The sequence below is a fragment of the Pseudonaja textilis genome, chromosome 1 (assembly GCF_049901715.1).
Source record: "Pseudonaja textilis isolate UNSWEBS1 chromosome 1, rPseTex1.2, whole genome shotgun sequence".
NCBI lineage: Eukaryota > Metazoa > Chordata > Lepidosauria > Squamata > Elapidae > Pseudonaja > Pseudonaja textilis.
Window position 1 is genome coordinate 97,010,045 of NC_141990.1, and position 23,791 is coordinate 97,033,835.

The window sequence follows — 23,791 nt, forward strand, 5'->3', positions numbered from 1 at the left end:
TCAGACTCCACTCATTGGACTGACCATTGGAGGGAGAAATAAAGTCCTGTCAGTGGCTGAAACATTGGACATTGGACTATATAAGGCGGCGCAACAGCTAAACGCTTTTTCTTCCAGCAACTAAATAAAAGTTCTTACCTGCTCCTGCCGTGTCCTGCCTCTTCACTCTGCGAGCCCACTTAACACTTACCATTGTTGACTTGGAGGGTAAGCAGCTGAGTTTCTAAATGTTCTATTTTCAGCACTGCGCGCAAGCACCTTAAGCACACTCACCGAACCAGTTGTTAAACTGGCAGCATCCCACCACTGGGCACAGCTCCTTATCTTCCCACAGAACTAACAGCAAAGAAAAGAAGGATTGCTTAAAATGAACTTTCCCATAACAGATTGGTAAAAGCAAACCCAGATTTATTTTACTGAAACACCAGTAGGGCCTTCGGTTCCTATTAAACTGGAATTAAGAAGAAAACCTGGAATTAAGGAGAAATTTCCTAATTGTCTTAAGTGAGGACAATTAACTAGTGGAACAACTTGCCTTCAAAAATCATGGGCGCTCCATCACTGAAGAAGAGACTAGACAGTCACTTATGTGAATTGGTATAGATTCTCCTGCTTGAGCAGAGGGCTGGACTAGAAAACCTCTAAGGTCCCTTCTAGCTTTATTATTCTATTCTATTCTATTCTATTCTATTCTATTCTATTCCATTCCATTCCATTCCATTCTATTCTATTCTATTCTATTCCTAAATTCTTTTGTAATGCCAAATGGAATTAGTGGCAATGGTGTTATTTTGAATCAAATAATGTTAGGACTGAAATATTGACCATGGGATTTTAGTGACAAATTCTTTTTGTCAAAATGGAAGGCAAAAAGAAAAAAAACCTTTAAAAAAATCAGATGGATGCTGAGAATTTTTAATCAAAACTTTCATAGCACTATACAGTGAATAGTGAGTTTGAATGTGAGAGTTATATTTGCTCAAGCAGTGGATATCATGAATAGGTTTCATTTTGAGTATTTTAAAAAAACCTTTTATACTAACCAACAAAATACTTGCTCTATTTGATAGGCATGGTTAAATAGTTATTGTAGGATAGAGAACTACTGTAACATAGGGAGCAATTGAACTATTTATTTAAAAAAGGACATAAGGATAATAATCTGTAGGATTCTTGAATGCTACACATTTGAAAAGTTTCACATGATAAAGCTATTTAGCCATTAGCTATTTAGCTATTTTCTCCATTTGCTTAAAAATTGATCTTTGATCTTTTCAATGTTATAAAAAAGGACAAATGATTAAACTGCAGCTTTTACACTAGAAAGGCCTTCAATTAATCTCTCTCTCTCTCTCTCTCTCTCTCTCTCTCTCTCTCTCACACACACACACACACACACACACACACACACACACAATGCCAAATTAAACTGGCACCAATCTTCATAGAAATGAAGAGGTCCCATGAAGCATTTGCGAGATCTTTGATATTAATCATATCAGCACTGGAGTAATTTTTTTTGAAAACCATGCCAACTGCATTTGTAAGTCTACTAACTCATTATATGTTTTAACCATTTTACATTTTAATGCACTCCAATACTAGGTTTGACCTTGACTTTTCTTATTGCTGATGTATTTTCTTGATGCCCTTTAAAAGGAAGGGAGGGATAGTAAAGGAAAGAAAAGTAGAAGGTATTTGGCAATGAGATTTTAGTCAGTATTTGGTAAGAATGCCTGATAGATATGACCATATTGTGCCAAGCATAACTTTAAAATTTAAATACAATATCTCTAAGCACAGGGGTATAAGGAGTCAATTTAAAAACCTCCATATAATATTTGCTCATGCAATAATATTTTAAGAGGACAAGGGAAATTGCACACGTCTGTGAAGCTTAGTTTGGCTCTAATGCAGAAGAAGATTAAAAGCAGCCCTCTAGTTTTGCTGAACCCAAATTCCTTCTGTTCTTGCCAGCAAGGCCAATGGTGAGGAATGCTGGGATTTGAAGTTCAACAATGCCACAAAGTCATACATTAGTGTGTAAGCAACAGCCAAAAAAGCCAATGCCATCCTAAGTTGCATTAACAGAGGGATACAGTCAAGATCAAGTGAGGTACACCACTTTATAAATCCTTAGTAAGACCACACCTACAGGTGAAACTCAAAAAATTAGAATATCGTGCAAAACTTCATTTATTTCAGTAATGCAACTTAAAAAGTGAAACTAATATATGAGATAGACGCATTACATGCAAAGCAAGATAGTTCAAGTGGTGATTTGTTATAATAGAGATGATTATGGCTTACAGCTCATGAAAACCTCAAATCCACAATCTCAGAAAACCAAAATATTACATGCAATCAATAAAACAAGGATTGTACATAGAACAATATGGGACCCCTGAAAAGTATAAGCATGCATATGTATTCAGTACTTGGTTTGGGCCCCTTTTGCAGCAATTACTGCCTCAATGCAGTGTGGCATGGAAGCTATCAGCCTGTGTCACTGCTGAGGTGTTATGGAAGACCAGGATGCTTCAATAGCAGCCTTCAGCTCTTCTGCATTGTTCGGTCTGATGTCTCTCATCTTTCTATTGGCAATGCCCCATAGATTCTCTATGGGATTCAGGTCAGGCAAGTTTGCTGGCCAATCAAGCAAAGTAATCCCATGGTCATTGAACCAGGTTTTGGTGCTTTTGGCAGTGTGGGCAGGTGTCAAGTCCTGCTGGAAAATGACGTCAGCATCCCCATAAAGCTCGTCTGCAGAAGGAAACATGAAGTGCTCCAAAATCTCCTGGTAGATGGCTGTGTTGACCTAAACATTCTATTTATATATTTATTTATCATTTTTATTCAAACTGAAACTCTCTTTTGTAGCCCCAGAAGTGATAGAACTTAGCCAGATAGAATATAAAAATCCAAGATATATAGATGCTCCAGATATGAAAATAGTGCTAAATAGATTTATTGAAGAAAAAGAAATACTAAAGGTGTATTATTTTCAAAAAATGCACATATTTGGAATATGTATATATCAGAAAACAATTCATGAAAATACAAACAAATCTGCAAGTGGATTGTTACTATTTTGGGGCAAGTTTGCAATTGAGTCATAAAGAATTCCAAATGAATAAAATAAGAATTTGAGCAAATTGAAACGGATAGTTTCATCTATTAATGATACTTCTGGCTTCATGGATTCACCTTTAGACTGTGATAGTAATGCAAGAGAATGGAGCTATTCACATTTCTTTCCAACCCAAGAACCTCCACAACAATAACAACAACAAAGGAATTTCATTCTCACTTAAATGAACTATATTGACAACACACAGGTAGAAAAAAAATTCAATGTAACACTAATCTAGTCTACCTGACTAAATTGTCATGAAATCTGATTTTTCCCTGGCATGGATTTACTGCATGAGAGGGCAGCAGAAGACTGTGTTTCATTCCTCGATACCAAAACTTACAGTACTTATTTATTATAACATGTAACACACAATGATTCCAAAATATAATGAGTTATAACAATATATCTTGAAGATGGTGAGGAAATCTTTGTTATGGATTAAATCTGTGGCTAGAGGTTGAATTTGGATAGCTAAAATGTTGAAAATTACCCCACATTTTCTGATCACACTTCCATTTTGAGGATTCAGATGAATAGTGCCACCAACAATACTGCTGTGATTTCATCTTCGGTAATAACCAATATTTATATTTATTATAGCATTTATGTGGGGATGGAGGAAAGTTGGAGACCAAAACTACAATGGCTATTATTGCAGAATTTTTTTTTTTAGAATTCATTTTTAGGGCAAAAAGTAACATGTTCTCCTTTGCTATTTCAATTTCATAAAATTCCATATCTGAATTATGTAGGGGGGTGGATTTGCATTGTTATCTATGCTGATTAGCAAAGAGGCAGACAATATCCCTGGTTATTTCCACAAGACTGTGGGGCAAACCAGAATAGCCCTTAATAACACACACTAATTTTCTTTTGCCGCTGTTCTCATTTCAGGTTCAATGGATCCAAAAGACTTCCTCAGGGAGGCACAGATAATGAAGAATTTGAGACACCCTAAGCTTATACAGCTCTATGCTGTTTGCACTTTACAGGATCCAATTTATATTGTTACAGAGCTGATGAGACATGGGAGTCTGCTAGAATATCTCCAAAGTGAGTAGGAAACATTTCATTTAGATAGAGTGTGGCAATCTGCAGTAAAGCAAACACATTGGTATTAAAAAAAAGGGAGGGGGGAGACGATGGAGAGATGAGCAGATCAATTTAGTGTGATTGGATATGAAGCCAGTAATGACTGGCAGGGATTGACATGGTGTGTTTGTCCCAAACTACTTACACTTTGAATGGCATGCCAGGGATATATACTAAGAAATGATGGGGCAGACAAAAGCCAGAGTAGATTTAATCTTAACAAAGTGAAATAAAATAGTCAGTACGGTTGTTCCTTCTGCCCCTTCAGTCTCATTTAGCATTCTAATTTAATGGGAATTTTGGAATGGTGTTGCAAAGTCCCTCTCAAAGCTTTGAGGAAGGTAAGTAAACCCTCTATTGGAGCCTTCATAGCTACTGAGAGACAGCACAAATTGCTCTCCCAACCAAACAAAAGTAGAAGGTCATTGTTATTTATAGAATAGAATAGAATACCTTTATTGTCATTGCATTCCATGAATATAATGAAATTTGAAAGCTACTCCACCACAGTGCCCAAATACCACATCATAATCACACTATAGAGTTTTTAAAAATTAAAATAATTATAATAATAGGACTAAATCACAAATGCACTGTTTGATTGAAGACAATTACTGCCTTGGAAAAGAAACTGTTTCACAATCTATTAGTCCTCATTTTAAGACACCTATAACACCTCCCTGATGGTAACAGTTCGAAATATGAATGTCCAGGATGAGAATGGTCTGTGGAGATTTTTAGTGTTCTAGAGAGGAGTCTGGTCTTTGCAATCTCTTCCAAAGAAGAAAGAGAACAACTGATGATTTTTTGTGCTGTGTTTATAACTCTCTGGAGCATTTTCTTATCTACTGCAGAGCATACTACACACAGTATGCCAAAATGCTCTCGATGGTAGAATGGTAAAAAGTAACCAGCAACTTCTCACCCAGACAACTATTTTTCAGTAACCTCAGAAAGTGCAGGTGCTGTTGGGCCTTCTTTGCAGTGGCCATAGTGTGGATCGACCAAGTGAGGTTGTTGGAAATATGAGTTCCTAGAAATTTAAAACTATGAACTCTTTCCACACAGTCTCCATTGATATATAGTGGGAGAGGCTCTGCTTTGCATCTTCTGAAGTCTATAATCAATTCTTTAGTCTTTTTGATGTTCAGGGTGAGGTTATGACTCTTGCACCACAAGACCAGTCTGATAACCTCTGACCTATAGGCCGTCTCATCTCCTCCTGATATGAGTTCCACCAATGTGGTGTCATCTTCAAATTTTATTATAGGGTTAGTGGGACAAGAGGGAGTGTAGTCATAGTTGTAGAGTGAATACAAAAGGGGGCTCAGCACTTAGTCCTGTGGAGAGCCAGTGCTGAGAGCAAGAGTGGAGGAAAAATAGCTGCCAATCCTAACTGTTTGGGGTCTGTTAGTAAGAAAGTCCTTTATCCAACAGCAGATTCTACATAGTATAAACTCTTTCTTTGAATGTCCCAGGGACATTCCCATACAATCTGAAGAAGATACCTTTCTTTTTCTTTCTAATATACGGATGTGCTGTCACAGAAAGCCTGAAAAATGCTATGTAAACTTAAATATATATATGGGAAAGGATTTCTAGAAAAAGGATGCAACTTTGCATGTTATTTTTATGCAGATGCATGTCTGTTTGTCTCCATATCTGATAACAAATCAAAATTGATTAGGCAGATCAAACTAGAGCCTTCCCTCCCAACAGTCTGAGGGACCACGAATTGGCCCCCTGTTTAAAAAGTTTGAGGAGCCCTGCTGTGTATTATATTAGAAGTTTATTAAAGGGTAGACCATCCTCACAGCAATCTTTACTTTGGATCAGTGTATGAATCTGGTTGCTTCAAAGTTATCCAGAAAACTGCATGACTGGAAAGAGGCCCCGATTCAGGCTTTTCTGATCCATATTGTGTTCTTGGACTCTTCCTCACCTGATTTAACATTTCAGAATGAGATACATTTCATAGATATATCTCATGAGACAGGTAAATAGACAGACAGACAGACCGGTAGTTGGATGATAGATGGACAGTTATTTGTGTCTTTGACTCAGTGTTGACTTCTGGCAACTGTCTTCTTCGCAAGATACTAAAAGTTGCTTTCCCTTTTCTTCTTCCTAAGGCTGAGAGAAAGTAACTGGCCCAAGGACATCCAGAAGGCTTTGTTCCTAGGCAGTACTAAAACTCACAGTCTCCTAATTTCCAGCCTGGTGTCTTAACCATTATACTAAACTGGCTTTCTCCCCAGGAGAAGTACTACACATAAACACGCGCGTGCGCGCACACACACACACACACACACCACCACCACCTCTCTGAGGTTTGAAGCCTCTATATGTGTGTGTGTGTGTGTGTGTGTGTGTGCACGCGCGCGCACGTTTGTGTGTGTGTGTGTGCGCGCGCTTTTTGGATTGTTTGTACTCTATTTTTCACCCTAGCCTGGCTGTAGATGGGCAATGTTTACAAAACAGCCATGATGAGTCTCAAGCTTCTCATTTCCTCCTTGCCAGCTCTAGCCTTTAGATCATCTATTAAAAGAAGTATAGTGGGACTTTACAAATACAATACAAAGAGAACATGTTAAATCCATGGGGATCTACACCATAAAAAATTGGAGGGTGGGGGGTGGGAGAAAGTGGATGCTAATAGATAGAAATACAACTTTCAATAGCAGGGAAAATTCAGTCCCACTTTGACTTGCAATACTAACAGTGGGATAGTTTGCACAATGTTCATCAGTTACTTAACCCCAACGTATTACTTTACCCCAACGTATTCCCTCCCAACTGCATACTACAATAGGACTGTTGTAAGATCCTCTTAGTAGTTAATCTTCAGTTCTGTTATACTGTAACTTGAGTATAACATCTGATTCTTAAAACCACAAATCCTCGTCCACCTTCCTTCTCACCTCCCAAGCTGTAGTATTAACATGATGGCTGCATCTGGTTATTCAGAGAATTGGGTGAAGCTGAAGCAAGTGCTGCAGTGCTTTCACTAAAGAGAATTAATGAAAGAAACAAATTCTAGTGCAGCAGAAAAAAGGGTCAGGGGAAAAAGCAAGTACCCATATCTCAAGGAACAGTAGCAGTTGGTGATTACAATGCCTTCTTTCTGCTACTTAGCCTTTGATATCTGCTGAAACACTTACAGTGCTTATCACTCATGTCTATTCTTGTCTCCCAGCTGTTCTACTTTCCCTCAGCAGTTAAAAAACAAAACATCATAAAGAACAACCATCCTGTTGCTGCTTTAGTCTGGCTAGGTGAAAAAGGAAAATGTGCAGTAAACCCTCAGCAACAGCCTTTAGATAAAAACATTGCCGTTTTGTGGGATCTAGGAAGTGTGCTTTTTCCATGGCAGACCCAGCCCTATGAAAAGGCCCACCCTTCTAAGCCTTTTGAAAGCCTTTCAGACCTAGATGTCTGTGGAGATTCTCAGTTATCCAGGTCATTGTTTGTCCCAAAGGTGCTTTTCCAAAAGGAAACTAGACTTTGTTTTTCCTTGAAGACATTTTGCTTCTTATCCAAGAAACTAGTTCAGTTCAGTTCAATTCTGAAGAAGCTTCTTGGTTCAGGGAGTGAAACATCTTCAAGGAAAAAGCAAAATCCAGTTGCTTTTTGAAGAAGCACTTTGGGACCTTAAGACCTGACTTTTCCACCAAGCGTTGGGATAAGGTGAGGTGGATTTGAAGATTTAACAAGGGACTGCATGTGGAACCTTAACTCTGCTGCCAGTTTTTAATATTTATGGTTTTCCTAGATATATGAATTATTTTGTTTTATTAGTGTTTTAATTGTTGATTGGGAACTGCCTAGAGTTGGAGATAGGAGGGACAGTGTTTTAAATAAAATAAATAAATACAAACCTCCAATAATTTTATTGGAAAAATTTGGAGAATTGGACCCAGCTCTATTACATAATTAGAGTCCAGTCACTTCCCTTTTCCTTTCTAGAGAAGATTGTTGAGAAAGTGGCAACAGAGCTACAAAGGGTAAGTTCCTGCTGCAGCAGCTGTGCATAATTATGGCAGGTGTGCCAATTGTCTACCATTCAAGAGCATAACATCCTAGTAATTGTCACTCTTACCCTCATCTCTGCATTGAAGAGACAATTAATCTGTAATGCAGAATGCTATGGTCAGCATGCTGACTGGCACCATTCAATATGGCCATATACAGCAAGAGCAGAATTGGGCTGCCAGTTGGTTTCCACATACAAATCATGTCCTACATACAGGTAGCTTGGGGCCTGGCTATCTTCAAGGCTGCTTATTCCAAGTAGAATTTTTCTGTACAAGGCCTACCTGTAGAGAGTGCTTGTTGTAAGTCATGCTGAGAAGATTATTTTTCCCAACCTTCCCCAAATATTCCTTCCTTGTAGATGATGCAGGTTCCAGAATCCACTTGCCAGAACAGGTAGACATGGCAGCTCAAGTGGCCTCTGGAATGGCTTACCTGGAATCCCAAAATTTCATCCACCGAGATTTGGCAGCAAGGAATGTCCTGGTTGGTGATCACAATGTTTACAAAGTGGCAGATTTTGGACTTGCACGGGTTTTTAAGGTATACTTTTAAATTGATGTCTCGGATATTTGGTTACTTTAGCTATTTTAGACACAAAAGCCGATATATACTATAAACAAATATTTTATATATATAAAGAGCCATGGTGGCTCAGTGGTTAGAAAGCAGTATTGTAGGATAATTCTGCTGATTGTCAGCAGTTCAATTCTCACCAGTTCAAGATTGACTCAGTCTTCCATCCTTCTGAGGTCGGTAAAATGAGGACCTAAATTGTTGGGGGCAATATGCTGACTTTGTAAACTGCTTAGAGTGGACTGTAAAGCTCTGTGAAGCAGTTCTATAAGTCTAAGTACTATTGCTATAATTTAAGAATTCATGCCCTAGATCAGACTCTTCTCGCTCCTAAAAATTATGAAGAACGCCAAAGTAGCTTTCCTTTCAAGGGTTATATTTATATTTTTATATTTTTGATTATATTTATCAATAGTCACCATATTAAAAATTGAAATTGATCCATTTATAGAATCATGTAAAAATAAGGTTAAACCCATTAGATGTTAACATAAATAATTTTTCTCCTGAAATTTTTTTTAAAAAGAAAGAAAAGATAGTAACAAGAAGAGATACTTTGTTTTAACTTTTGGCAAATATGTTCAATATCTGGCAAATAATTTTGATTTCAGTGTCACTTGAGAAAGCCTTATAAGAACCTCCCCCACCCCATTGTCCTCAGATACAGTTAAAGAAACACCACCCTAAACAATACAGCATCTGCAAATGTAGTATTTAAGAATGGAATTGCTCTACACAGAGGCAGCATCTTTATAGGGTGTCTAATTTGGGGAACAAAGAACCATAGCCATTGTGGTGGAGTTTCCAGCATAAAAACCAGCTGCTTGGCTGTAGCGAGAGACAAAGGCTATGTTTGGAAGTCACAGTGAGACACAATTCTAATTTACCATGAAATGTGGTGTTTTACCTTTCTCAGTTTCTCTTAGCTGGATTTTCCTGACAGCAGCAGTGGCTAAATAAAAATTCCTTCTGTGATTTGTTTAGTGTGCACTTTTAGAACACTGACTGCTCATTCCTTGATCGGCTGCACCTCCCGCTGATGTGCTGACTTGTCAAAGGGTTGTGAGTTGATTTCCGTAGACTGGCTTTTTGCTTCAGGCTTTTTGGGTTTAGGTGCTGTCTGGAACCAGCAAATCAAGACAATGTACTATAGAAAACCTGTAGGTGGATTACTGTAGTTTCAAGTGGCAGCATTGGCAGCATTTAAGATGTGATCTGAGTGATACCTTTCAGAGATAAAGCTATAGATTACAGGAACTGGGCTTGGTTAGTCTAGTGAAGAGAAGGACCAGGGGAGACATAATAGCACTGTTCCAATATTTGAGGGGCTGCCATAGAGAGGAAGGGGTCAAGCTATTTTCCAGGGCACCCAAAGGCCAGACAAGGAATAATGGATGGAAACTGAACAAGGAGAGATTCAACCTCCCACAACTTTTCTGACAGTGAGAACAATCAACCAATGGAACAGCTTGCCTTTAGAAGTTGTGGGAGCTTCACCCCTGGAAGCTTTCAAGAAGAGGCTGGACTGCCATTTGTCAGAAATGGTTAGGGTCTCCTGCTTGGGCAGCGGGTTGGACTAGATGACCTACAAGGTCCCTTCCAACTCTGTTAATCTGTTAAGATATTCAGACAAAATAATGTTTATATTTGTCTAGGCTATCTTGAACCCCATAAGATAGAATCACTATTGGGCCTATTTAACTTTTTGGTCTTATTTTGATTACGAAGAATCAGCAACTTTTAACAGTAGCATTAAATTAAAAGTGATTTTCTCTATATATTATACTTGGAAGAGCTGGTTCCAATTATGCTTACTCTATTGGGGGGGCGGGGGGGGAGGAATCAAAGTTTTGATCATGGAAAACAAATCACAGAAGGAGTTTTCCCCAGGAATAAAAATTGATTCAGCTTGATCTTTCAAATTGATTCATTTTTAAGTGAAAGGAATCTGCATTCTCAATTGGATGCATTCATACTTTTAAACTGATTCAGATAAGAATAGGCTTGCTTCTTTTTTGAGTTAAAATTTGGAGGTGTCTGATTTGGTTTGACTCATCAGATTGATCTGATGATTTCATTATAATATTGGATTCAGAGGAATGGTTCTATCAAACTGCCTTTGCATTAAAATTTTAGGTGAAATATTTGCACTGCACTTGTTTCTGTGAATTGTTTATCTACCCTAGAGGGAAGAGAGACCAAATCAGGGATGACTAATTTGGCTTAACATGATGTACAAATGCAGTCATAATTTTAGAATTATGTAGTAATATAGAGATCTTCATGGTGATCTGTATTGCCTGATAAGAAAAAAAAAAGAATATATAGCATTACCATTTCTGAAACTCAGAATAATATGCATTTGAGAAAGGAAGCAGCCTGATCTCAGAAAAAAAAAATCTAATGTATAAGTAAATAATGTTCCATTCATTCTTCAGAGTGTCAGTTTACTTCACCTAAATTAATTGATGCCACTGTGAACAAATATATTAATTTGTACTTCTTGGAGTCTGCTTTTTAAATCCTGGAATTGTTTAAGTGATGATGATCAAAGTCAGTGTTTTCTTGGTACCTGTAATTAATCACAGAACAAAGGTTTTGAATGCATTAGTTCTTGCTGTCACCTTGTCGTCTTGCTAAAGGCTTCACATGAGTCCTGTGCCCTGCCAACAAGTAGCTTGCACTGCTGTCAGTGATAGATTTCAGGACTCACAGTAGTAAGCCCCAATTAATCATGGCCAAATTGATGTTGCATGGATGCTTGACAAAACAAGGGCTAGGAATTAAGGAACAAAAGTCCTACCTGGCTGGTTCAGGTTGTCAGGGGATATCAGCTAACAATCAACAAACAGTTTTTCAATGTAATGGTTATTGGGATTATGCAAATGTTAGAAAATGAGGAAAAAAAAAAGGTTTTAAGTTGATTTGAATGTTGCAATAGTGGAAATGGATAGATCTGGAGACTTATCACGTTGTTTCTTGTTTGCATAAAATAGGTAGAAAATGAAAATGTCTATGAAGCCAAACATGAAACAAAGCTCCCAGTGAAATGGACAGCCCCTGAAGCAATTCGCTCTAATAGGTTTAGCATTAAGTCTGATGTCTGGTCTTTTGGAATACTCCTTTTTGAAATAATCACTTATGGAAAAATGCCCTATGCAGGTGAGTGCTTTGTTTGAAAATAATGCTTTCAACTTTTTTTTAATGAGTCTTCCTTACTTTTCTTCAGCTGATGGGCAAGCTTAATAAAACTTTAGTTTTCTGTATAGAATAAAAACTCTTGGATAATCCGTGTAGCAATTGTAAATGTTGTACTATCTATTAAACTAAATAGCACCACACTACTCTCAAACAATCAAAGTCTTGCTAGATTTATTTTTACATCTGCTGCCTCTTCCAAAGTTTCTAAGCAGCTTATATCAATAACATAATAAAACCACAAATCTGTAAAAAGATCTTCAGCTAAATTAGCTTATTATTACCCCAAACTGCTGCTATCATTTATATGACAGCCTCTGCCAAATTTTCTGAGAAAAACCATGTTTTATACCTTTGCTGAAAGATAAATAATAGGTAAGAGTCTGGCCTGAACTAGAGGTATGAGCTATTAAAGAGCTTGGAGCTGCAATTAGTCTTTGTGTTCTCCTTGATACCTGAAACAAGAGAGATGTGGTCTAAACCAGCATATTTGGGCAGATTTTACTGGAGCATGTGGATTAGCAACTTGCACCTAGAATTGGGCCTGTAAACCTAAGAGGACCAATGTAGCTTCTACAATTTAGAAGCTACACGGTATCAGCTTTCATCTGTCAGCAAATTAGCACCTGCTTCCTGCACCACTTTGTCAAATTCCACGTAGCCAGAAAGGAAAGACTACAAAAGAACAACACATATTTCAGGAAGGTATCTTAACACTAGCCTGGGGTGAATGAAGAATCTTGAAAAATCTAAATCTAATATTCCCCAGCAACAGTTATAATGAGGTAGCTGAAGTAGAGTTTCTTTGAAGCATTTTTCCCCAAGATCTTTTGCAGTCTGGACTAAATGGCCTTTTCTGAGATTCAACCTCCATTGCACAAAGAATTCTTACTGCAGTCAGCATATACAACCACAAAGTTCTATTCCCCACCCCCCAGTTCCTTGTCCAGTAATCCTAAAAGTTTCAATTTTTAATTTTCTGTTCATTTTAAGAATTTTCCACATTGTAACATGGATCATTCTGGCCCCAATATTTCTTTGCTTTATCACAAGCCCAAAGATGACAAAACGTACCTTTTTCAGAATTACATTTCCAACATATATTTCAATGACTTTATATATCTTTGAGAACTGATCAGGTTTTAGTTATCAGTTATAAAATCATTTTCATCTTAACTTGGAGTTAATTTCTTGATCTGATTTATATCTTGACACTGACTAATGCATGTTTGCTGGCATCAGATTCTGCTGAGAATTACAGAATAAGGAGGGCCATCTTTAATAACAATCGATGTTGTTTCTGTCCCTTATCCATGGAAAAATTCACTGGCCTTATTGCTATGATGTAGGTTCAAAACTTGCCTGAAACATAACAATATTCACTCCTTGTTTTGCACAGTGTTACGCCAATCATCGGTTGTAGCATTTCTTCTACAAAGAAGAGCCTTTGATTGACACCTGGGGTGGGCAGCTCAAGAGCTATAAATGCCTGTGTTGCCCCTGAACCCCAAAGATTATGCACCCAACAAATCTGCTGACTGAATTGCTGGAAATTTCCCCTGCTGAAAACAATAGGATCCATAAAATGTCTAGGAGATACCATCTAAATAGGTCCACTGAGATGAGCCAGGTTTTACAGAATACCTATTTCCTCATTTGAGATCTGGAATCTGATATATTTTATATTTACTATATTTAAGTTTTTTGAGGTTGTTAATCAGCAAAATACCTTATAGCTATATAAACAAACAAACACAATTTTCATTATGGAATCCCCTCACTATTGTGCACAATTGTTCAGTCATCCCACTACCTAAAATGAGTCACATTCCCAATCTTGCCTTATGTCTTCTGCTGTGGTTGTTAATAATTCTAAGTCAAGTTTTAGTTATTGTTTGTGGATTAAGCCAGAATCCCCTGGTTCATACATAATTCTAAGCCCCAGGGGCTATATTCATATATTGCAAGAACCATAAGCATTTGCAGGGGAAGGGGAAGAAGGGGGTCAAGTGAAAAAAAGAAAGAAAACATTTAGATATTGCAATATCAATCCCCTGGCTTATGTACTTGTGTCTGATACCAGAACAGAAATATAAATGACTACATTGTGACATCCAATGCACAATTTTATATCATTGGTTTATGAAAGATAGCAATAGCACTCAGGCTTATATACTGTTTCACAGTGCTTTACAGCCCTCTCTAAGTGGTTTACAGAGTTAGCATATTGCCTCCAACAATCTGGGTCCTCATTTTACCATCCTTGGAAGGATGGAAGGCTGAGTCAACCTTGAGCCGGTGAGACTTGAACTGGCAAACTGCAGATAGCCGGCAGGCAGCAGAAGTAGCCTGCAGTACTGCATTCTAACCACTGTGCCACCACGCTATTGCCTATTATATCAAGCGCCCCATCCCCCAAGTGAAAGGAAAGGATTAGTGTCATGCTCTGTCTGAGCCCAGACAATATTTGGTTAACAGAAGCAATGCTGGTTCTACCATTAGACAAACTGATCACTTCAGAAGCTTCTGGAAAATTTTCTTGGCACCCTGACAATAAACAGGGAGAGATTTCTGTCATTTCAGCAAAGACAACAATATTTCTTGAGTCTGTTATATGATCCTGTTGGGAAGCCCAAAACTCTCAATGTGAACTTTTCCATGTTTTTAGCCATTTGCCAAACAAAACATTAAATTTAAATGGGTAGAATTATTTCTTGTATTAAATTTGCAGAGATGCTGGAAAGCATGAAGCCTTGTGCAAAAGAATGTATCCTTGAGAATGCATCATCTTCCCAATATATTTCAAGTTAGCATGTTTATTATGTATAATTGCTAAACTTTTAAAACTACATCATAGGTCTGATGGGTTTTCAAGTGCTCCAGAAATTGGACCAAGGATACAGAATGCCTCAACCAGCTAATTGTCCTCTAGAATTATACAACATTATGCTACAGTGTTGGAACGTCGAACCCAAAGAGCGACCAACCTTTGAAACGTTGCATTGGAGATTGGAAGATTATTATGACATGGATTCCACATCTTATGCAGATGCAAATACTTTTATACGTTGAATGAATACATGTTGCTACTGCTCAAGAACAACTTTCTTTTAGGAATAAAAAAAAAATCATTTCAAGTCGAAGTTGTAGAATGAAGATAAATCTACCTGTGTGTGTGTGTCTGTGTGTGTGTCTGTGTGTGTGTGTACAGATACATATATGCACACACATACAAACACACATACAAACACATACACACATAGGGGCCTACTCTGGGCAATGGGACTGGAAGAAAGAAAGCCTTTTCTGTAAGAATAATGCATTTGTTAGGTTATTACATGCTACATCAAACAAAAGCTGCTATTTTCACCAAAGTAACTGTGAGATCAGTCTAAGCTCAGAGTAGATAAATGGTGAGCTTAAAATAGTGGCGAGTGCCAAGCAATGTGTGTTTATTAAAATCTGTGGCATTATGCCACAGTCTTGATGGCAGTCATTTGTACTGTAAGATTAAGAAAACTGAAATAGGCAGGATCTCTCCCCGCCCGCCTCTCTGTTGTACAATGAAGTTATTCTTCTATTTATTATTTAAACAAGATGTAGTAAAGAGCACAAATCATAAACAGCTGCCTCACAAAATACATTTTAACACTACTTTTAATACTTCAGGATGATTATGTGTTATTCTCCAGATTCCACAAATAATCTGTTAAATTGATTTGTTTTTATGAAAGCATGTGATTGTGCTTATGGATAACAGATCCATAAACTTCGTCTCCTGTACTTTTTCCCTTTTCTATACATATTCTACAGCTAGAATTCTGGCCACACTGAATTAGAAATTGGGATTGCACCCATGCAATGGGTATATATTTACTTTAGAAAAAAAAAAAAAGAGAGAGAGAGAGAGAGAGAGTATACTTTGGGGAAACACAACCTGTATGGGTGGAGGGATGGAAACTGAACAAGGAGAGATTTAACCCGGAAATAAGGAGAAACTTTCTGACAGTGAGAACAATCAACCAATGGAACAGCTTGCCCTCGGAAGTTGTGGGAGCGCCATCACTTGAGACTTTCAAGAAGAGATTGGACTGCCATTTGTCAGAAATGGTGTAGGGTCTCCTGCTTGGGTGGGGGGTTGGACTAGATGACTTACAAGGTCCCTTCCAACTCTGATTATCTGTTATCTGTTAACCTGCACAAATAATGGGCTTCTTCAAACGGTATCTGTTTTGCAGTCAAGTGATGAGCTTCAGTTCATAAATATAGCCTTTGTAATTTTATAACAATCAAATATTACACGGTTAGATATGAGAACCAGACTGAGCCCACTGCAAGAGAGTGCCAGTCTCTCCTTCTTTTAACAGGCTCTGAATAGGGACAAGCTTTTTCCAAACAGTGATTTCAAATAATCCTGTCAAGCAATTTTCTGGTGTAGATGGATTTCTGTTTTTATTTGTCTGATCATGGACCACAATACTGATTGCATTGAGGCCACTCATCCTCTTTATGAAATACCTACTTGAAATTGCTAGATTGTACTTCTAGGAATATAGAAAGAATCTAATGTAAAATGTTGGCATGTTAAATAAAACTCCAGACAGAGTTACTATTTGGTTAGATGACTAGCTTATTCTTTTTCTCCATTGTGCATTCTTTTAGTTTGTTTTATTGAGAACCACAATGCCAGCTATTTTTGGCAAATCATTTTCTATAGATGGTCACTCCAAAGAGACTATGAAACTACTTTTTGGATACTAAAAAAGAAAGTATATTATACTGTACATAGCACACAGTGAGATAATGTTTAACTTCTGCAGATATTATCAATGATCAGACTTGCATTTTGAAAGCATCTCCCTTTGATATGGTTAAAAAAAATCACTTGCAGTAAAAATAAAATATAGGCTGAAATCTTTGTCTCAAATTAGTTACATTTATTTCTGCAATAACTTTATACCAAATGATTCTTTTATGATGCACAAATCTCTTTTAAGTGTCATATCATTCAATGAACTTGATTTCTGAAGCCAAGGTTCTACATTTCAAGTTTTTTACTAGGGTCACTGGAAAAAATAACACCAGTCAGTTATCTGGAGAGGGACAAGATTACTCAGTTCTCCTGCTTGGGTGGAGGAGGGGGGTTGGACTAGGTGACCTACAAGGTCCCTTCCAACTCTGTTAATCTGTAATCTGTATCTGTAGTGCAGAGAAGGTGGCATAACACCAGTGAAGCCTTATTGATATATAAATAATGTAATTGGTTTGCTTTGTTTCTTTTCTGCTAGGAAAGGTGCCACTATCTGCTACTGCATATTCAGTTTTACTCCATTCTTAGAGAAAAAAAAAGATTTTGTCATCCATTCTCAATATTGTATCAAAGAGATGTATTTATTTGGCAGTGAGGAATTGCTTATAAAAATGCTTATAAAATTGCTTATAAAAATGTAGCCTTACTCACCTAAATTGTTGAATGCACTTGAATAAACAAAATGCTTTGTTTCTATCCTTGATGGGCTAGCTAGAACATATGTAAATGAAAAGATGTAAGCACCATTAACCAATACAATTGTGTAATGGATGGTAAATGAATGATGCAGGAGAGGTAGAGGGATTCCAATAATAATCTAAAAATGAGTTGACATTTCTAAAAAAATAACAACAAAATGAGGCTTTTATTATATTTTTTCCCGTTGGAGAAAAAAGCTTTCCAGAATTTTTTTTTCCAAGTATTTTCTCTCAGTTTTGTATTTCCCATACAAATGGTCCTGGAATGAAGCTAAATCTCTAGTATTAAATGAATTTGAATGGCCCAGCTGCCAACAAAATAACTTGGCTCTTTGACCATTCTAAGCTATGGTTATTTAACCTTGGTTGATTGAAAAGCCACAGAGATTTAGTTCATACAACATGCTAAAGCATAACTGAACACCACACATTATGATTTAATCCTAATGAGGTATATGAACCCAACTGTTGCAGTTGCTCTCTACAAAACTAAAACCTAACAAATCTTAAAAAGAAAAGAAATTATGTCACTATGCTGCTGTTAACTGCTGTTGGGAATTTATGCTCCTTCTGAAAAAAAAAAAGCAAGATAACGGTCCTCCAAATTTTTCTTCATATAGATCAGGTGGAATGGAGATCTGCATGTGTTTTTCATATAGCTAATTCTCTAATGTACTTGGTTCTATTGGTGTAGTTTTCTTTTTCTTTGAGATTTGCAAGGAGAAAGAAGGATGTATAAGAGCAATTCCCTTCATCATTTGCTCAGTTAATGTATATTTCAACCCTACTCCTAGATTGGTTGATGGATTTGGTTCCATCAAAAATTCCACATTGTTATCTTATACCTGTAATGGCAAATTACATTTGTCTAATTTATGCACCCAAGATTGGGTACAAGGCAGTAGTGGAATTCAATTTTTTTTACTACTGGTTCTGTGGGCGGGACTAACTTGGTGGGTGTGGCTTAGTGGTCATGGTGACTGGGTGGGCATGGCTTGGTGGTCATGTGACTGGATGGGCGTGGCCAACTCAATGTCACTCACATCAAGGGGTACCTCACCTGGTCCCTCCCAGCCATTCCTTGTCAACCAACTTATCTATAGTTCTGTAAAAATGTTGTTCACCTTTTTTGACTTTATTATCTGCATACTATAGATGTACTTTCATGGACCACGGAAAGGAGGAAATGGCTCACATGCTTTACTCAAGAGTGTGATAGGCAACAGGCTTTTAAGGGGCTGCCACAAAGAAAGGCGGGGGGTGTATTTTCCAAAGCACCAGGAGGCAAACAAGAAGCAATGGATGGAAACTGAACAAAGAGAAGCTACCTAAAACTGAGGAGAAACTTTCTGGCAGTGAGAACAATTAACTGGTGGACCTGCTTGTACCCAGAAGTTCTGGGTGATCAATCACTGGAAATTTTTAAAAGACTGGACAGCCATTTCTCTGAAATGGTATAGGGTTCCCCCAAAAGTCCCTTCTAAGTGTTATTCTGTTATTCTGACACCTTTCCCAGGACCTCGACTCAGAGTTTGGTATCCTCAGTTTTCCTGCCTGAGCAGGGGCTTGGACTAGAAGACCTCCATAGTCCCTTTCAACTCTGTTAAACACACTTGTATTTATGCTCTGGACCATAGACATTGAATGCATGTAAACTCTGAAAAATATGTGGTAGCCCTGGGCAAAAGAAAGGCAGTAGAATCACTCTAGGTGTAGGGACAGTGTAAAATATTAACACATGATAAATAATGGAACAATTAAAAATAATAGCACAGAGTTTTCTCTGTCTCTCTCTCTCCCTTCCTATTTCTTTTTCTTTCTTTTTCTCTTTCTGCCTTTCTCTCCCTTCCTTTCTTTTTTTCTCTCTCTCTCACACACCACACTCTCTCCCTCCCTATTTCTTTCTTTCTTTCTTTCTTTCTTTCTTTCTTTCTTTCTTTCTTTCTTTCTTTCTTTCTTTGTCTCTTTCTACCTTTCTCTCCCTTCCTTTCTTTTTTCCTCTCTCTCTCACACACCACACTCTCTCTCTCCCTATTTCTCTTTCTTTCTTTCTTTCTTTCTTTCTTTCTTTCTTTCTTTCTTTCTTTCTTTCTTTCTTTCTTTCTTTCTCTTTCTTCCCCTTTCTTTCTCTTTCTTCCCCTTTCTTTCTCTCCCTTCCTCTTTCTGTGCTATTATTTTTAATTGTGTGTTTAACAGAGTTGAAAGGGAGTTTGGAGGTCTTCCAGTCACATGACCACTAAGCCACACCCACCCAGTCACATGACCACAAGCCACTCCCACCAAATTAGTCACGCCCGCAAACCAGTAGTAAAAATTTTTGAATTCCACCATTGGTGCAAACTTTGAAGAATAGGCTTGTTTCCCCATAAACTTTCTTCAAAATTCCTGAGGATTTATTCTGCATATGAGTCCAGTGAAGTTGAGTGGCTAATTAATATAAACAAGTAAACAATAGGATGCATAAACAGCAGAGGTTTCTGTTGTAACCTCCCATGGTTCTTCTGAAGCACATTTTAGCATTACCATATGAAAGAAAATAATTATGGTTTTTACACACATAGAATATAAATTCCAGTCTAACACAGTACCCTGGGACAGAGGCAAGGAATGCAGAATCTTAATTGGCAATAGAACTGGCCAGAGACAATGGAAATGGTTTGGTCGCAAGTAGAGGATCAATCACAAGTCAAAACTACGGCAACAAAAAGAAGTAAACATGCTGTAGGTTTGTACTGCAGTTCTTAATGCTTCTAAAGAAAATTCTTCCCTTCTTTGCTGTGAAAGCAAAGTACACACAGTCCACAAATAACCCATCCAATATATACCATACTGAATTAAAGAGAACACTCTAGTATACACCGAATAAATAATGGATAAAGTCCATTACAATGATCTATTCTCAAATTTCCTATGAAACTCACTATACAGAATGTTTGAGTATTTTGGGGGGTTGCAAATTATCTTGAGTAGCTAAAGCATACCCAGTATTTAAATTATCCATAACATTTGGGTTAGTCACTCAGCTAGCTTACTAAAGAAAGAAAATGAAACTAACTTAACATTTCATTAAGAAATAAAGATGAAGTAAGGTACTATTATTCAAAATAATAGTAATAAAGCTGATGTCAAGGCTCCGACTAACGAACTCAAGCAAACCAGAAACCTGAAACTTGGCTCCTCAAAGGTCTTCTTTAATGAGTACATCATATTGGCACAGCTTCAATAGAAAACAAATCAAAATCTTTCCCACAGGTTCAGTATAATTAAACTAGGAAATAACCCCATCCCCAAGTATCACAAGGTCATGTTGGCCATTTGAGTTAATTAATGGGCTCTTCGTGCACTTCTTTCCCAACCTTATCTGTTGCTAGTGGAGATAACCTTGGTTCTCATGAGAAAGCTCTTTGTTGTGTCTAGTAATGCATTCCAACCTCCTTCCTCTGTGTGGCAACTGAGGAACAGAGAGATGGCTGAAGCCAGGTTCAGTTTGAAGTTGACATCTGGGGTGTTAATTTGGCAATGCACCTGCCACACAACCTACCAGACTTAACAATTCTTGATAAGAAAAAAATAGTCTGAATAGTGAACTTCACAATATCTGGAGCCAGAGAATAAAAGAGAAAGAACTGGAAAAAAAAATACAGAGAAATACAGAAAATGTTACAACGCCAAATGCCAGTCTAAACAGTTGACTGACTATGCAACCAACCATAATAAAATTAAAGTTGTATGCTCCCCAACTCTCAACAACTTCTTTTCTGCCTCAGTCTAGCAATGCATGTGGGTGCATGCATTTATGTGTTCCCTCTTTCGTTTTTGTCCACAATGCTTCTAATGCTAATGTAGTGGACTTCTAAAAATATTGTGGGAGTGTTATGGGAGACCTCAAAGATATCAATTCAATTTGTAGAACAATTCAAAGCATGCATGAGGCCAATCTGCTTTTCAAGATGTTTTGTTCTGACAGCCTGTCAACATTTCTTCAGCTGATGGAGAAGTACTGAAAAGGCTGGAATAGTTTTTCATATAGACATTCCACCACTTCTCTTTTAAGGATAGAGGTAGCTTTCTTAGCTTCCATGAAATGCACCTTTCAAATGTAGAAAAATCTGTAAGAAAATCCTGTGTCTCTCATTAGGCATCCATGGCAGGCTGGTAAATGTCCAAACTAAGAAAAGGGCCAAAGAAAGAAAAGAGTGACCTCCCATTTGTGGCAACAGTTTTTTTTAAAAAAGGACCTAGGCAAACCCTGGGACTGATGCAGTGGTGGTATGCTACTGGTTTGGACCGAACCAGTAGTAAAAAAAGCCCACGATCAACTGAGAAGAGGAAAAAAAAAATCCTCTAATCAGCTGAGTGGAAAAAGAAGAGAAAAGTGCAGGATCTGCCCTTCTACCCACCCCTGAGCTTTTCTCTTCTATATCCTCTCAGCTGATTGGTGCTGCAGGTCTCAGCTGGTATGGGAAAGCTGTGTGCCGGCGTTAGGCAAAGCATGCCCACTAAGCCACGCCCACCGAACTGGTGATAAAACAATTTGAACCCCACCACTGGACTGATGTATCCATGAGCTTTATGACTGTTTCCCATAAATTGTTGAAAACAACAATCGAAGGAAAAAATAGTAGTTCAGGTCTTGTTAAAGGAAAATCTGCATGGAGTTTGCAAAGACTTATTAACCAATTTTGAGGGTATCTGCAGGAATGTGAATGGAGATGTGCATGTGACCTTTTGTACTTGGAAGCCTTTGGCAAAATCCCTCATTAAAAGCTCCCAAGTAAATGCAATGATCATGGAACAAGAGGATAGGTTCTTTAATGGATTACTAATGGGTTCAAAAACATAAAGCTAAAACTAGGACTGGAGAAAAATAAAAAAAATAGAGTCCTTCAAGAAGACATGCTGCAACCAGTGCTTTTAAGTTATTAAAAACTGATATTGACTCTTAAGCAGTGAGCTGGTTGATGGTAGGAAACTATTCACATTGATAAAAACCATAAGTGATTTTGAAAAGTTTGAGGAAGATCTTTTGGTTAATGGCTAATCAAACAGTCAACCTTTCAATTTAAGAAATTCTAAGGGTATGGCTGGTTGGGGAATTTGGGGAGTTGAAGTCCACAAACCTTAAATTCCAAGGTTGGGGAAACATTCGTCTAAGCTGATGCACATTAGAGCAATACCTCTTCCTTTACTTGCCATTTCACACACAAACTGAAATATAATAAAAAAAATTACCCCAAATATTTGACATGCTGTTGAAAACAAATGAAATGTACTTTTCTATGTTTATCTTGAAGGATATGTTTATAGCAGGTGAAAAGAATGGCATTAGGTCACTTGAGCAAGTGGTCAACTTCCAAGTAGTTTTGCAACTAAGCAACTGGTCGACTGAGATCGGGTTTTGTCATGCCCTTGTTGGAGTCTGATTCGGAGCGGGAGATTGAGCAGCTGACAGGGAGTGGGAATGTGGCTCTGGTGGCTGTGGAAGAAATGGGGGAAGGGCACAGTCTGGCTGGGCATTCAGAGGAAGACCCAGGCCCACCCCCTCTTCATCCTAGGGCATGCAGGGAGAAATGGAGAAGGGAGCAACGTGGCTTATGAGAGAGAAGAAGGCCCTGATCCCTTTCATTAGTTGCAGCTGGGAGAACAGGATATAAGTGGGGCACTTGCACATGGCTCCTTGTTGGAAGCAAAGCATGTATTATCTTGGTAGAGCCTTATCTGAGTTTTGGTGTCCTCCCAACTGTGGGTGCTGTATTATCCTTTGAAAGTCTGCAATTTATCATCCTGGCCTGCCATGTTAATTACTTCAGTGTGTTTTGTGTAGTTGTTGTTTATTTCTAATTATCTTTACTTTGGGTTCGAACTGCATTTCTTCCTTTCATAGACTGTTTTTTTAAGAATTTGATATCCAGCTGAGGATAATTGGACTTTGGGGCCAAGTTGGAGGCATTAAAGGGAATTTATTCTACTTTTGTTATTTTTGTGTCACACCCCAGGTTATCACAGGTTTGATGCTTGGTTAGATTCATACTTTTTTTTGAAGAATTCAAGGCTTACCTGGGTATCCATCTTTATTCTATCTCCTCCAAGAGCAACTTTGTTGGACTGAGAGAGAGAGGGAAAGAATAATTTACCCAGATCTTCAAGTCATGTAATTTTGGAGCTGTGCCTGATTGTGTTTTATGTTTTAGGGAGTGTGGTTTGTCTAGACACATAGACTTTTTTTATTGCCTTTTTAAATGTATCTTT

The 23,791-nt window shown here is 37.8% G+C and overlaps 1 protein-coding gene across 1 annotated transcript in view; it reads left to right on the top strand.

Moving 5' to 3' along the window:
• The window catches only part of FRK (fyn related Src family tyrosine kinase), a 60,162-nt gene extending 43,214 nt beyond the window's left edge, over nt 1-16,948 (top strand). Inside the window, exons 5-8 of the mRNA XM_026726587.2 lie at nt 4,031-4,189; nt 8,622-8,803; nt 11,833-11,998; nt 14,892-16,948. Coding sequence (XP_026582372.2) covers nt 4,031-4,189; nt 8,622-8,803; nt 11,833-11,998; nt 14,892-15,106 — 722 coding nt within the window. The 3' untranslated portion in view covers nt 15,107-16,948. The remainder of the gene's footprint in view (nt 1-4,030; nt 4,190-8,621; nt 8,804-11,832; nt 11,999-14,891) is intronic.
• The last annotated feature ends 6,843 nt before the right edge of the window (nt 16,949-23,791 follow it).